This window comes from Osmerus mordax, chromosome 13, assembly GCF_038355195.1.
Source record: "Osmerus mordax isolate fOsmMor3 chromosome 13, fOsmMor3.pri, whole genome shotgun sequence".
Lineage (NCBI taxonomy): Eukaryota > Metazoa > Chordata > Actinopteri > Osmeriformes > Osmeridae > Osmerus > Osmerus mordax.
The window spans coordinates 16,112,322-16,125,627 of NC_090062.1; the positions used below are offsets into that span (position 1 = coordinate 16,112,322).

Below are 13,306 nucleotides of genomic sequence, written 5' to 3' on the forward strand. Positions count from 1 at the left end.
GTGCTCCGATACAGCATAATAAAACAGCATCATCCATCAAAGTACGACATGGACACTGACATCGTGATACCAAACTAGCAATGCGTCGTTTACGATCAGGCTAGTGTTAAGAAAATCTATAAAGAGGTTTGTGTTCATGGAGTGGAAAGAAATAATCCAAAACTAGGGAGGCGCCTCAGTCAATGAGGTTTACGGCGTCTGTCCGTCACTCCTTGTCCTCACAGCTCAACTGTGAAATCCATCATTCAGTATTAATGCCACCGTCAACAGAGGGGGAACAAATTATTCCTGCCGTCTTTTAGTCACAGACTTGTGTTCCCCGAGCCAATCACCTTTCTATCCTCTTTTATGAGAACAAAGAGCTTCACCTCATGTATTTTTTATATCCAAATCTAATGTGTCTGAAATGTGAGGCTTCAGTTCGCCAGACGTTGTTGCTCTACGGGGCCTGTGTGTGGTTAGGATATACAGCACACCGGTATTTATCTGGTTTCATCTTATTTGCCTCTCCACACAGACTGAATATGATATAATGCTGCCTGGCTGGTGGGTGTGTGTGTGTTGTGTGTTAATGTGAGGCGCATATGTGCTGGTGTTAGAAGTGTAAGGTTGTGTGTGTAGGTACTGTATGTGTACTGTGTGTGTGTATGTGCACTGTGTGTGTGTGTGTTGTGTGTGTGTGTGTATGTGCACTGTGTGTGTGTATGTGCACTGTGTGTGTGTGTGTGTACTGTGTGTGTGTATGTGCACTGTGTGTGTGTGTGTATGTGCACTGTGTGTGTGTGTGTGTACTGTGTGTGTGTGTGTGTACTGTGTGTGTGTGTGTGTGTACTGTGGTGTGTATGTGTACTGTGTGTGTGTGTGTAGTGCACTGTGTGTGTGGTGTATGTGCACTGTGTGTGTGTATGTGCACTGTGTGTGTGTGTGTGTACTGTGTGTGTGTGTGTACTGTGTGTGTGTGTGTGTGTGTGTGTGTGTGTGTGTGTGTGTATGTGCACTGTGTGTGTCGTGTGTATGTGCACTGTGTGTGTGTGTGTATGTGCACTGTGTGTGTGTATGTGCACTTGTGTGTGTGTGTGTGTACTGTGTGTGTGTGTGTGTGTATGTGCACTGTGTGTGTGTGTGTGTGCACTGTGTGTGTGTGTGTATGTGCACTGTGTGTGTCGTGTGTTGGGGATGCTCATCCATAGAGTATAGCACGTTCATGTCAACATGATCCTGACTGATCCTGTCCTTCTATGTTCATAAATTGCATCCATTCATCAAAATTACTATCTGCATTCTGCAGCCTCAATCGTCACCATTTAACACCACAGCTCCGCTAAATGTCAAACCTACCGCACGATCACCCAGTACCACCCCAGAGGCATGGATGAAAGACCACAGACACCAAGGGTCCTGGAGTCCCAGTTATGTGCATAAAAATACACACACCTCCACGCACACAGACACACGCACGCACGCATCTCCACGCACACAGACACACATACACATACATCTCCACGCACACAGACACACACACACATACATCTCCACGCACACAGACACACACACACATACATCTCCACGCACACAGACACACACATACATACACACACGCACCTCCATAACACACACACACGCATGCCCCAATGATGCCGGGAATGATTACTTTCAACTAGGCTGGACCATTAGACATTAACTGCGATACTCTACAGATTAAATAAGAGCTCACTCAATTATCATCTTGCAGTCACGAAGCCAGCCAAAGCTGCAGCCCAGGAGAGAAAGATTCTCCCGTTTCAACATGAACGGCTAATGGCAATAGAAATAACCGTTATGAAAAAACATGACTCATTTCACATGAGAAATCAGTTCCCATTCTACTTCAAAACTGTTCAAAGCATGGGTTCAGGAAATGCACTGAGAACTTATAGTTTACCTGGAACATGACAGTGAAAAACACCACCACTATTGTAGTGGCAACGAAGTAGTCCTTGGCCTTGACATGCTCTGCATCCAGCAGCAACCACCAGTGCAAAGGCCACTGCCCCTCGCAGGCCACCGTACGACATCACCCACTTGGTCGATCTTGTCCAATGGGACGAGGCGGAACCAGTTGAGCACCCAGGTCTGCATGACAACACCTTGAACACAGACAAGACAGGAAGGAGCTCTATCTATCATTTTATTTATGTATTTATCGTGCTCACACACACACACACTCTCTCACACACACAGAGCAAATCGATTTCAGGCTGGATTTCAACTCAGTGACTTGTGGAAGTTGTACAGGGGCCTGGGACACTGGAAAACGATGCCCACATCCATGTTCCCAGAGCAGTGTGTGAGAGTTGACGGCACCCACCCATGGCCCTGAAGACCAGGATGAAGATAAGGGTGCAGGACACCAGGCCAGTGTCCCAGGCCCACTTGGACTTGTCCACCGCGGAGATGCCCAGGAAGATGAAGATGATGGTCTCGGCGATGCTGGCCAGCGTCTTCATGGTGTACTTGACCGTGGTGCGGGATTTCTGGATATGTTGGCCTCCACGTACTTGTTGGCTCCGGATGCCACAGAAGGTTCATTCTGGTCGAGGGAGCGAGGGAGAGGGGGGGAGAGAGGAGGAGAGAGAGAGAGAGAGAGAGAGAGGACGAATAGGTGAGAGTGCGAAAAGGAGAGAGGGGAATACAGATCGATAGGAAGAGAGAAAGAGGGAGGCAGAAAAAAAAGGGAGAGAGACAGAAAGAGGGGGAAAGAGAGGGTATTTAGAGATATGAGAGGAAACAGGGATTTAAGGAGAAAAAAATTCAATAGCTTTAGTCAGTTAAACCCAAATGTTGTCTAAATTAGGCCCACAATGGAAACCCAATTGAGAGTTTGTTTTTCACACCCTTGAAGCAAAGCAATTACCAGAAGCTAACACAAATAAACAATGAACTGACCCATTTTAGGACCAAGACATTTCAAAGCAATACATGGGCCTTATTAAGCATGATGTTCGAATGAAATCAACCAATACCTACATAATCAAAACGGCCAGTACATCAATACTAAAGGAAGACATCAGCTAAACACGTACACTGCCATCGGTATTACTGTGAACACTAGCGAGGGGAAGACATTGTCCTCCACAGGTTATCTTACGTTACCTGTGGTTGAGGACTGATATTCATGTTGTCATGCATCTGTGGGAAAGCGATAATCGTATTTACACCTGACATGCGACACCCGTCACTGTGTGTATGGAGGGAGAGCTCCGAGACAGCAGACACACCTGACGTTTATCTGATCCGCTGGGAGTGAAATGTGTCACTAGGCATTAGGGAGATGGATAGAGAGAGAGAGAGAGAGAGAGAGACGAGAGAGAGAGAGAGAGGAGAGAGAGAGAGAGAGAGAGAGAGAGAGAGAGAGAGAGAGAGAGAGAAGGAAAGAAAAGGGAGGAAAATAGGGAAAAAAGAAAGAGAGGGAGAGAGAGAGACAGAGAGAGAGAGAGAGAGAGAGAGAGGAGAGAGAGAGAGGAGAGAGAGAGAGAGAGAGAGAGTAGTTCGGCTCCTGACTGAAGATACTTTGAACATACTGTATGTTGTACTATTTGTTAGAATTGGGACATTCATACTGGGAGGTTCATTCAGTCCGTCGGTCCAAAATGTGCTTAGCCATGCTTGCGTGCTGCATCAACACATTACGATTCAAGTCCCTGGCAGTGTTCTCCCCTCTGTGACCACATTGTGGCGCGAAATTATCATAAATGAATGACCAAGCCTTCAATAAATATAAACAAAACTGATCAACAAGCCTTCTGTCTCCAGTGTAACAGTGAAGGATCAAAACACCTCAATCGACTTTCCAGCTTTGACCCTTATGGAATCGCTTATCCTAGCCATGACTCTGCACACAGAAAAAATCTAAATCTCTCTGTCTACTTCGGTTACTATAATTATCAGAAAAGCTTAATCTAATTCCCCTGATGAATAATCTGATTAATCGAGGTTGCCCCAAAAAGAAAGGGTTGAGGTTGATTCCCAGGGGCAGAAATGGGTGGATGAGAAGGGCAGAGATGCCAAGAGAAGGAGTCTTTTAAAACTCTGTGAACAAGATGTAATGTGCGGGTTCAGGAGCAGGCACACACACACACACACACACACACACACAGCTGGAAAGACACATAGAAAGACACACATATACACACAGACAGTGTGATAGTGGGACAGTAATACGGAATGGGCCACACACACTAACACAATGCAGACATGCTCACACACACACGCTCAAACTTCGATGCAAAGAAACACACACACACCACACACTGCAAGAAAGCCTTTGTGTTCTGGTAGATGCACACACAAGGTTACACAGCCTTCTCCTGGCTCTCAAGTCTCTTTCATCTCTTCTCGTGGTCGACCTAGAATTCATCTTGACAAACGGTGGGAAATCACTTCTGGTGAATGTCTCTCTGCTTGGCACGCCACTCCATCCTACAACCAAGTACCCACTTGACACCTCTAGATTCTTCTATATACCCATCCTTAGTAGCTCAATCAAAAGACACTCAGAACACGCCCGTAGGAACCTATCGTAAACGGGTTTCAATATCAATCACATAATTACTTTGATTGTCTTTAGCTCATGTAAGACCGTACCGAAAGCGAAAGCCGTTTCACCTATCCCATGAAGCCTTGCCCTACTGAAAGCGGCGGCCATGTTGCTTACGATAAGATGGCGGACAGGGAGAAGAGCTCGGCGGTCAGGTATGCCAGGTAGACCAGGAGGAAGACGAAGAGGGGCTCGATGATGCGCACCTTCTTGGTGAAGCGCGTGATGAAGGCAAGGATGACAGCGAAGATAAGGCCCACCAGGGTGCCCCCCGATACTGACAATGAGGAAGGAAGCTGTGGGGAGAGGGATGGAGGGAATGGGAAAAACTATGAAATAAAAGAAGAAGAAACAACTACATTTACAATTTAGTCATTTAGCAGACGCTCTTATCCAAGAGCGACTTACAGTAAGTACAGGGGACATTCCCCTGAGGCAAGTAGGGTGAAGTGCCTTGCCCAAGGACACAACGTCAGTTGGCAAGACCGGGAATCAAACTGGCAACCTTCGGATTACTAGCCCGATTCCCTCACCGCTCAGCCACCTGACTCCCTAGCTAGCTAGGAACTAGCTAGGAAGCTAACGGACATCAGCAGAACACTTCAAATCTAATGTATGCAGGGTAAATTCTGTGTTCGCTGTAAAAACATGTGTTCTGAAGGGTCTGCTGGGAACTCAAAAGTTCATGACTCCAACCAGAGAATGTCTAATATGGACCGTAGACGGGCTCTGCTCCAACCTGCCATTTTCACAACAGAATCCGGAAACTGATTCGCGCATATACTCACCCCACTCCTTTGAAGTAGTCTGACGTCATGACGTTCCCTGGCCCCACCCTCCACGAAGGAAATGTACACCTTGTACAAAACCTGCAGCAGGAACAACACCAAACACACATTCACTCCCCATCCTTGACATACGAGAGTGTATGAATCTAAAAACAAACAGCTACACAGAAGCCAGTGATTTTAAGGAAGGTATTTTTTAGAGTGAGAGTGCAAGCTCATTGACCTGTAAGCATCGAGAGAAAGTGTTTTGTCTAGTATTGATCATCCCAGTGTTAAAAGAAAATTGCTATCTGCAGCCTAATTGGTTGTGGTGGTGACCTAAAATAGATCAGCTCACTGTGAAAACACAGACTGCCCTCCTCAACACTAGTTATTGTGGCAGTATGTCTTGTGTCATTCTTCAACACGACTATGGGATGGTCCATGAAGGTAAAATTATTTATTTTTACAGTATTTCTACCGTAAATAGGATAATGAATTGAGGTCAGTTCACAAAGCAAGGGACCAAAACATAGCCTACTAATTAAAAATTAAAATAAATGATGTGGAATAATGAGAATTTCAGGTGTTGCTGACGATGTTGCTCAGACTAGTGAGGTCAGCGAGAGCTTGGCTTTTATGGACTTTAATCCAACCCAGAAACCACCATACTGTAGTAGGCTAATATGGATTGGACAAGGCCTCTCTCTTTCTCTCCCTCTCTCCCTCCTCCCTCTCTCCCCTCCTCTCCTCACCCCTCTCTCTCTCTCTCTCTCTCTCTCTCTACCTCTCTCTCTCTCTCTCTCTCCTCTCTCTCTCTCTCTCTCTCTCTCTCTCTCTCTCTCTCTCTCTCTCTCTCTCTCTCTCTCTCTCTCTCTCTCTCTCTCTCTCAAAAGTATGGTGGGAAAAAGCGTAGCTCAAGGGGCTAAAACAGGGGTGATCGCGTTAACCTTCACAACTATCCACCGGACCAATAAGACTTTCACTCCGACGGCAAAAAGTCGGTTGCGTAACACCTACCTCTAGCTAAGAAACAAGGACAAAGAGAGACATAGGAGAAAGCGAGCTTTAGCCTGTTAGAAATATTTCTGTGTTGACACGCAAGTATAACAAGCCGTTTGAGCAAAGACGCTTAATTAGGTTTCCGTGGCAAAGCTGCTTGGACGCTGATAGCGACAAGGCAATGCTGTAGGCTACGGCAGCTAGCTAGTTAGCTGTAATGTAATGTAGGCTACAGGATAGTTGAACTCTACCTCACCCCTCATGCCATGTCTGGCATGGTCTTAACTTCAAACCTTTTTTTTTCATAAATATTTTTCACACGGTGAAAGGAGAGGAGAGAGAGATCATGCCACCAAATACAGATTTAAATTTAAGTAAGGAGCCTGGCTTGAAAATGTAAGAAGTAGAAAGTAGCCTACAGATGTTTGTTTATTAAATTTAAGGAATGAAAGTAAAAAGTAGTCAGAGAAAGTAAAGTACTGTTACCAGAAACATCTACTTAAGATAAATTTTTTGTGTCAAGTTGTTTTTTTTTACCAAAAAAGTTTTGAAAGAAAAGTTTGAAAAAAAGAAAAGTTTGAAAAAAAGAAAAGTTTGAAAAAAAGAAAAGTTTGAAAAAAAAAGTTTCAAAAGGTTGAAACAAAAGTTTTTTTTTGCTGGACTGCAGAGTAGCCAATTGTAGACGACTGCGCCGAGATATGTGAGATGAGTGACTTTGTTAGGGGTTAAGACCATATTGTCCAATATTTGAGGTGGGACAGATATGTTTGCAAAGAACACAAACGTTTCACTTTGAAAAGTGTGTCATGCAAATAAAGGACACGGTTTTTATGGGACTAACTTTTAAATGTTTTAGTGTCTAGTGTTCAACAATGTGCAATTTGGTACGAAAATGGCTACTGGAGCGCCATACCATGATGCCAGCCTATACACCCTACTACTGGTTGAGTGAGCAAACCAAAGTTCAAAGAAAATCGCATCATCTAGCCTGCATCATCACGCTAATCGTGACGGTAATCAACGTTGGGAATTTGGGGATATTTGGATCACATTTCAGAGCGGTGTAGAGCAGTCGTGCCAACTTGAACAGGTTTGAACCGTTGAACTGAGCGGATTACATTTCTCATTTTGTCACAGAAGGCCAAGAATGTCAGGGGCTTACTGGTTTTGTCCTGTAATTCCAGGGTCGAACACCTCATTTATACTAATCCCACTCTTCACCACGCGGATGGTAAGAACTAGTCTGGTATGTGAGTCTTGGTGGTGTGGCTGTGTGGATTTGGGTTCCCTTTGGACTTGGGTCAAATAGCATTAGCAAATACTGTCAGATACTTGGGGTGCAGTTGACACAGTGTGTGTAACCCAATAGAATCCGATTGACCTGAGGTAGTCTGAGTTCAATCAACAACGCAACCCAAATACTTTCAAATGATGTTCTGACCCTCAGTTGAAGAATTTCCTGAGTAGCCTTTACTACTATTTCACAGCTAGTTTAACAGAGTTTAACCCTTGTGTTATCTTCGGGTCATTCTGACCCATCAGTCATTGTGACCCACCGTCGTATTGCGACAGATTTACCGCATACAAAGACAAAGTGAAGCATTTTCTTTTAACAGCTAGGCTGTCTCAGACCCCCCACATTGCAAAGGTTAAAAGAAAATTATTTTAATTTGTTTTTGTATTGGGTAAAATTGTGTAAACACAACGATGGTTCGTTATGAACCTTTGGGTCATGTGACCCGAAGGCAGCACGAGGGTTAATTGGTGAAACTCACACCCCAGTATAAGTACCGCTCACCATCAAATTGCTATCTTTCCGGTGGTGTAGCAGGCTATAGCTGTATTTATGAAAGGTAAGGTGATTGTTGTATGTGTGAGTCAGAGGACCCTGGTCAAACCTCAGTGGGCCCGTGAGGGAGGAAGCAACACAGTCTGTCCCTCTCCAGTGTATGCACTGATGACACACACACACACACACACAGGATCAAGGGGTCACAGTGACAGGGAGAATACGACCTAGACAACATAAGGCACAGAGCACAACCCAACAGGTCACTGACCTGCTTCTCTCTTGCTTTCTAGTTCTCTCTCTCTCTCTCTCTCTCTCTCTCTCTCTCTCTCTCTCTCTCTCTCTCTCTCTCTCTCTCTCTCTCTCTCTCTCTCTCATCTCTCTCTCTCTCTCTCTCTCTCTCTCTCCTCTCTCTCTCGTCTCTCTCTCTCTCTCTCTCTCTCTCTCTCTCTCCTCTCTCTCTCTCCTCTCTCTCTCTCTCTCTCTCTCTCTCATCTCTCTCTCTCTCTCTCTCTCTCTACTCTCTCTCTCCCTCTCTCTCTCTCTCTCTCCTTCAGTCACTCCCATTTGCCTGCCAATGAGACATGGCATGTGTGTGCACGTGTGTGTGCGTGTGTGGTGCGTGCGTGTGTGTGCATGGGGAGGAACAGGGGTGGGGTGTTTGCCGGGTGTCATAGAGTGCCACAGATCCTATTACTCATGCACACCTGTTGAGAGCTGTGAGGCATGCAATGAGGCAATCATCAGATCGTCTGGGCTCATTTCTTAACATTCTGCATCGCTTCTCCATCATTCCGTTCTCTCAGTGTTGGGAGACTGAGACAGCTTTAAAGCAAAGTCGAAACATATTGATAATGTCGTTATTTAACAGAGGCTTTTATCCAAAGTAGTGCGCAAGGGAGGATTTGAACCTCTTTTTTCTTCTCAAGTTTTCCAGGGAGATTTTCCTTGTCTTCTTCGAGGGTTGAGGTGCAGTTCTACGGGCTTACGTGAAGCCCTCTGTGACACTGCTTGTAAAAAGGGCTATGCCAAATCACATTTGATTTGAACCTGCAACCTCTTGTTGCATGTAATGGGGCCTTGGGCTCAACGTGATAGCCTTAGGGCTGATACAGGATCACTGTTGTGAATCACCGGTGTGGATGTGAGAGGTGTGGTTCCTGTGTCCAGGATTAAATGTCAACATGTTTGTCCAGTGACACTGATGAGAGGGGCAGGACTGCTACAGGTCAGCTCTGCTCTTCCAGGCTGTCACTCCTTTGCTCTCTGTCCCCCCTCCTCTTCCCCTTTGCTATTGTGGATTTCCTCTCTCCTCTCTCCCTTCCTATCCTCTCCCATCCTCTCCTCTCTCCTCTCCTCTCCTCCCCTCCCCTCCCCTCCCCTCCTCTCCTCTCCTCTCCTCTCCTCTCCTCTCCTCTCCTCTCCCCTCCCCTCCTCTCCTCTCCTATCCTCTTCAGCTCTCTCTCTCTCCTCTCTACCCTCTCTTCTCTCCAGCTGTGTTTATCTCCCCCTCTCTACTCTCTTCTCCAGCTGTGTCTCTCTCTCATTTGACCAGCTGTGCTTTGTGCTCTCATGTTCTCCTGACCTTCAAAGCTCCTCTATCGCCATGGTTACACCTCTCCTTTGTTGAGAATATTTCCGTAGTTCATTTGAATAAAGCTCTTTACACAGTGTGCGAGTGTGTTGGCGCGTGTGTGTGACAGAGAAAAATGGGTGCACATGGCGTTAGTGTTTGTGAGGCGCGTGGTGCGGCTCAGCCCGTGACTCACCACGGTGACCGCGTCATTGAGCAGAGACTCGCCCGAAGACGATGATGAAGAGCGTCTCATTGACGTGGACCTCCTCGAAGACGGCCAGCACAGCCACGGGGTCCACGGCCGAGATCAGAGCCCCGAACATGCAGGAACTCCATCAGCCCCGCCCTCAACCCTTCTCATCTGACACACCCATTGGACGACAAGCTCAATAGTCAGCTCGGCTGCCAATCAAGTTTGGCTGTTTCTTTCACTGAAATCAACTGTTAGTGTTGTCCCAAGGGACAAGCCATGTCGAACTAAGTAAGGTGCAGATTAACGCAAAAGTATAAAAAACTATTAAGGACTGCCTTGGAAATACATTTTCCCCTCACTACTTAAAAGTGGCGATAGCAAGTCGCCGCCATTTCTAACTCCTCCCAGTACGTCTACTCTTATACCCCCCCCCCCCCCACACACACACACACACACACAAGAAGAGAGGTCTTCACCCTCAGCTCACCTATGACCCCGAGCATCTTCATCCCGTAGAGGCAGAACCCGGTGCAGAAGGCGTTCCACAGGGTCCCCACCACCGCGTACAACAAGATGGCCCCTAGGTTGTCGAAGAAGAGCCTGGAGGGCATGAAGTACCCCCGCGTCCGCCCACGATGGTGGGCAGCAGGAAGAGGAAGAACAGGCCTGGGTCCAGCTGGTACAGGGACCTCTTGCTGGCGATGAGGACGATGCCGCCCAGGACCAGGCCCAGCAGGATGAGCATGCAGCTCTCCTGGGACCACGGTGGTGAAGCGCTGGGAGAAGTGGAACACTGTGGGGCGAGGAGGGGACACACACACGCACAGATATGCACATACACACATGTGGGGCGAGGAGGACACACACACATGCCCAGACACACACACATGTGGGACGAGGAGGACACCACACACACATGCACAGATACACACATGCACATACACACACACACATGGGACACACACACACACATGTGGGGCGAGGAAGACACACACACACACACATGCACAGACACACACACAAGTGGGACGAGGAGGACACACACACACACATGCACAGATACACACATGCACATACACACACACACACACGTGGGACACACACACACACATGTGGGGCAGAGGAGGACACACTCAACACACATGCACAGACACACACACACATGTGGGACGAGGAGGACACACACACACACATGCACAGATACACACATGCACATACACACACACACGTGGGGGGGGAGAACACACACACACACATGTGGGGCGAGGAAGACACACACACACACAGACATACACACACATGCACATACACAAACACACACAGACACATACATAGACGCACACACAGACACACACAGACACACGCACAGACATACACACGCAGACATACACATGCACGCAAGACCAACACATACACAAGACACAGACACACACGACAACAGACACACACACAATAAAACATCTTTGCCAATGTCATATATATATATATATATATATATATATACACTAGTATACATATATACTAAATACTACTACAACAGTATTCCCAGCCATCTGGAGGGATGATGTCTCTTATTAACCAGTGATGAAACAGTCCAGTGTGTCAACACAAGGCACACACATTACCGTAACGCCCACCCTGTTACACCTAGTGTCACACACCTACCTGTGTATATTTTACATTTAGTCATTTAGCATACACTCTTATCCAGAGCGACTTACAGTAAGTACAGGGGACATTTTGCCGAGGCAAGTAGGGTGAAGTGCCTTGCCCAAGGACACAACACAATTTTTCACGGCGGGAATCGAACTGGCAACCTTCAGATTACTTGCCAATTCCTAACCGCTCAGCCACCTGACTCCCTGTTTTTGCGGTCGCAGAATCTTAAACATGTGGGCAGGGGCCAAGGCACTTCACCCTACTTGCCTCGGCAGGACACAACGTCATTTGGCACTGCGGGGAATCAAACTTGGAACCTTCAGATTACTAGCCCGATTCCCTAACCGCTCAGCCACCTGACTCTATATCAGTTGTACATGTCACAGCATTCAACCCTTAGGCCCAGTTTCTCATATGTGAATTAAGCCTCTTGTCCTAAAGTAAGTGAAAAATTCAGTGATGATCTCCGTTGAAAACGTGTTTAGTCTCGGACTAGGCTTAATCCCTGTCTGGGAAACTGGGCCTTAAGGTTTATTTCGCGAAACCACTACGTTTTATTGAGTGAGTCAGAGAGATCAGTACCATTCTCCGGCAAACCACGTTTAGCTAACGAGGTGGTCTCCATATCCGTATTAGAGATCTACTACGATTCCCAGAATGCACTAGAGTCCACAGTACAAAGGGCCAAGTCTTGAGCTTGCTCGTAAGCCTTGTATTCTAAGGACCACGTGCTAAGACTCAGTTGCTAGAGTAACACAGAATTACATTAGAACACAAAACGTCAACACACACACAGAGAGAACTGTATGGCTCAGGCCTCAATAATACTGTACGTAATCTTTAACAAGCCTGCTAGTGCCAGCTGGACAGAGTAAGATAAAGACCTTACGACTGTAGGTGTCAATACTTATTAAATTGGGAGTAAAAAAGGTCAGTGAGTGAATGAACCCTATTGCTATGTTAAAAATACTGTAGGTTTGTAGTCATTGGGAAACACTGTATGGTACCTAGGATAATGTATTTGGTTTTATTTTTATGTTATTTTATTTATCTGATACAAAAAAAATAATGAACTGAAATATCTCAACCAAAAAAAAAGATCCACAAAACCAAAAGGTTCTTGCTAGAAATGTTGGGGAAATATAATTTTAAACATTGGATTATCAACATCCAGATATCTCTCAGACAGCGTTTAAGGGGTTAAACTGTTCCACTTGTTTGAGAGAAAGGATAATCAGAATAATGAGAGTGTAATGACTGGGCTGAAGACAACATAACCCACTGGCCGGCGTTGTACCCGTCTCTGCCTAGAACATATCAATCAAGGTCGGCCGTGAGTCACCATGTGGGAAAGAAGAAAGGGGATGGGCCAACACACACACACACACATGGCCACACACACACACACACACATGGCCACACACACACACACACATGGCCACACACACACACACACATGGCAACACACACACACACATGGCCACACACACACATGGCCACACACACACACACACACACATGGCCACACACACACACATGGCCACACATACACACACACATGGCCACACACACACACACACACACACACATGGCAACACACACACACACATGGCCACACACACACATGGCCACACACACACATGGCCACAAACACACACACACACCTGGCCACACACACACACACACACATGGCCACACGCACGCATTCACACACACATGGCCATTCACACAAATTATCATGCAC

The 13,306-nt window shown here is 46.4% G+C and overlaps 1 protein-coding gene across 1 annotated transcript in view; it reads right to left on the bottom strand.

Moving 5' to 3' along the window:
• Nucleotides 1–13,306, bottom strand: part of slc9a5 (solute carrier family 9 member A5) — a 79,606-nt gene that overhangs the window by 473 nt on the left and 65,827 nt on the right. Inside the window, 12 exon segments of the mRNA XM_067249473.1 lie at nucleotides 1,922–2,005; nucleotides 2,007–2,057; nucleotides 2,059–2,126; nucleotides 2,348–2,562; nucleotides 4,685–4,872; nucleotides 5,370–5,411; nucleotides 5,413–5,445; nucleotides 9,904–9,936; nucleotides 9,938–10,040; nucleotides 10,360–10,532; nucleotides 10,535–10,657; nucleotides 10,659–10,696. Of these exon segments, the coding sequence (XP_067105574.1) occupies nucleotides 1,922–2,005; nucleotides 2,007–2,057; nucleotides 2,059–2,126; nucleotides 2,348–2,562; nucleotides 4,685–4,872; nucleotides 5,370–5,411; nucleotides 5,413–5,445; nucleotides 9,904–9,936; nucleotides 9,938–10,040; nucleotides 10,360–10,532; nucleotides 10,535–10,657; nucleotides 10,659–10,696 (1,151 nt within the window).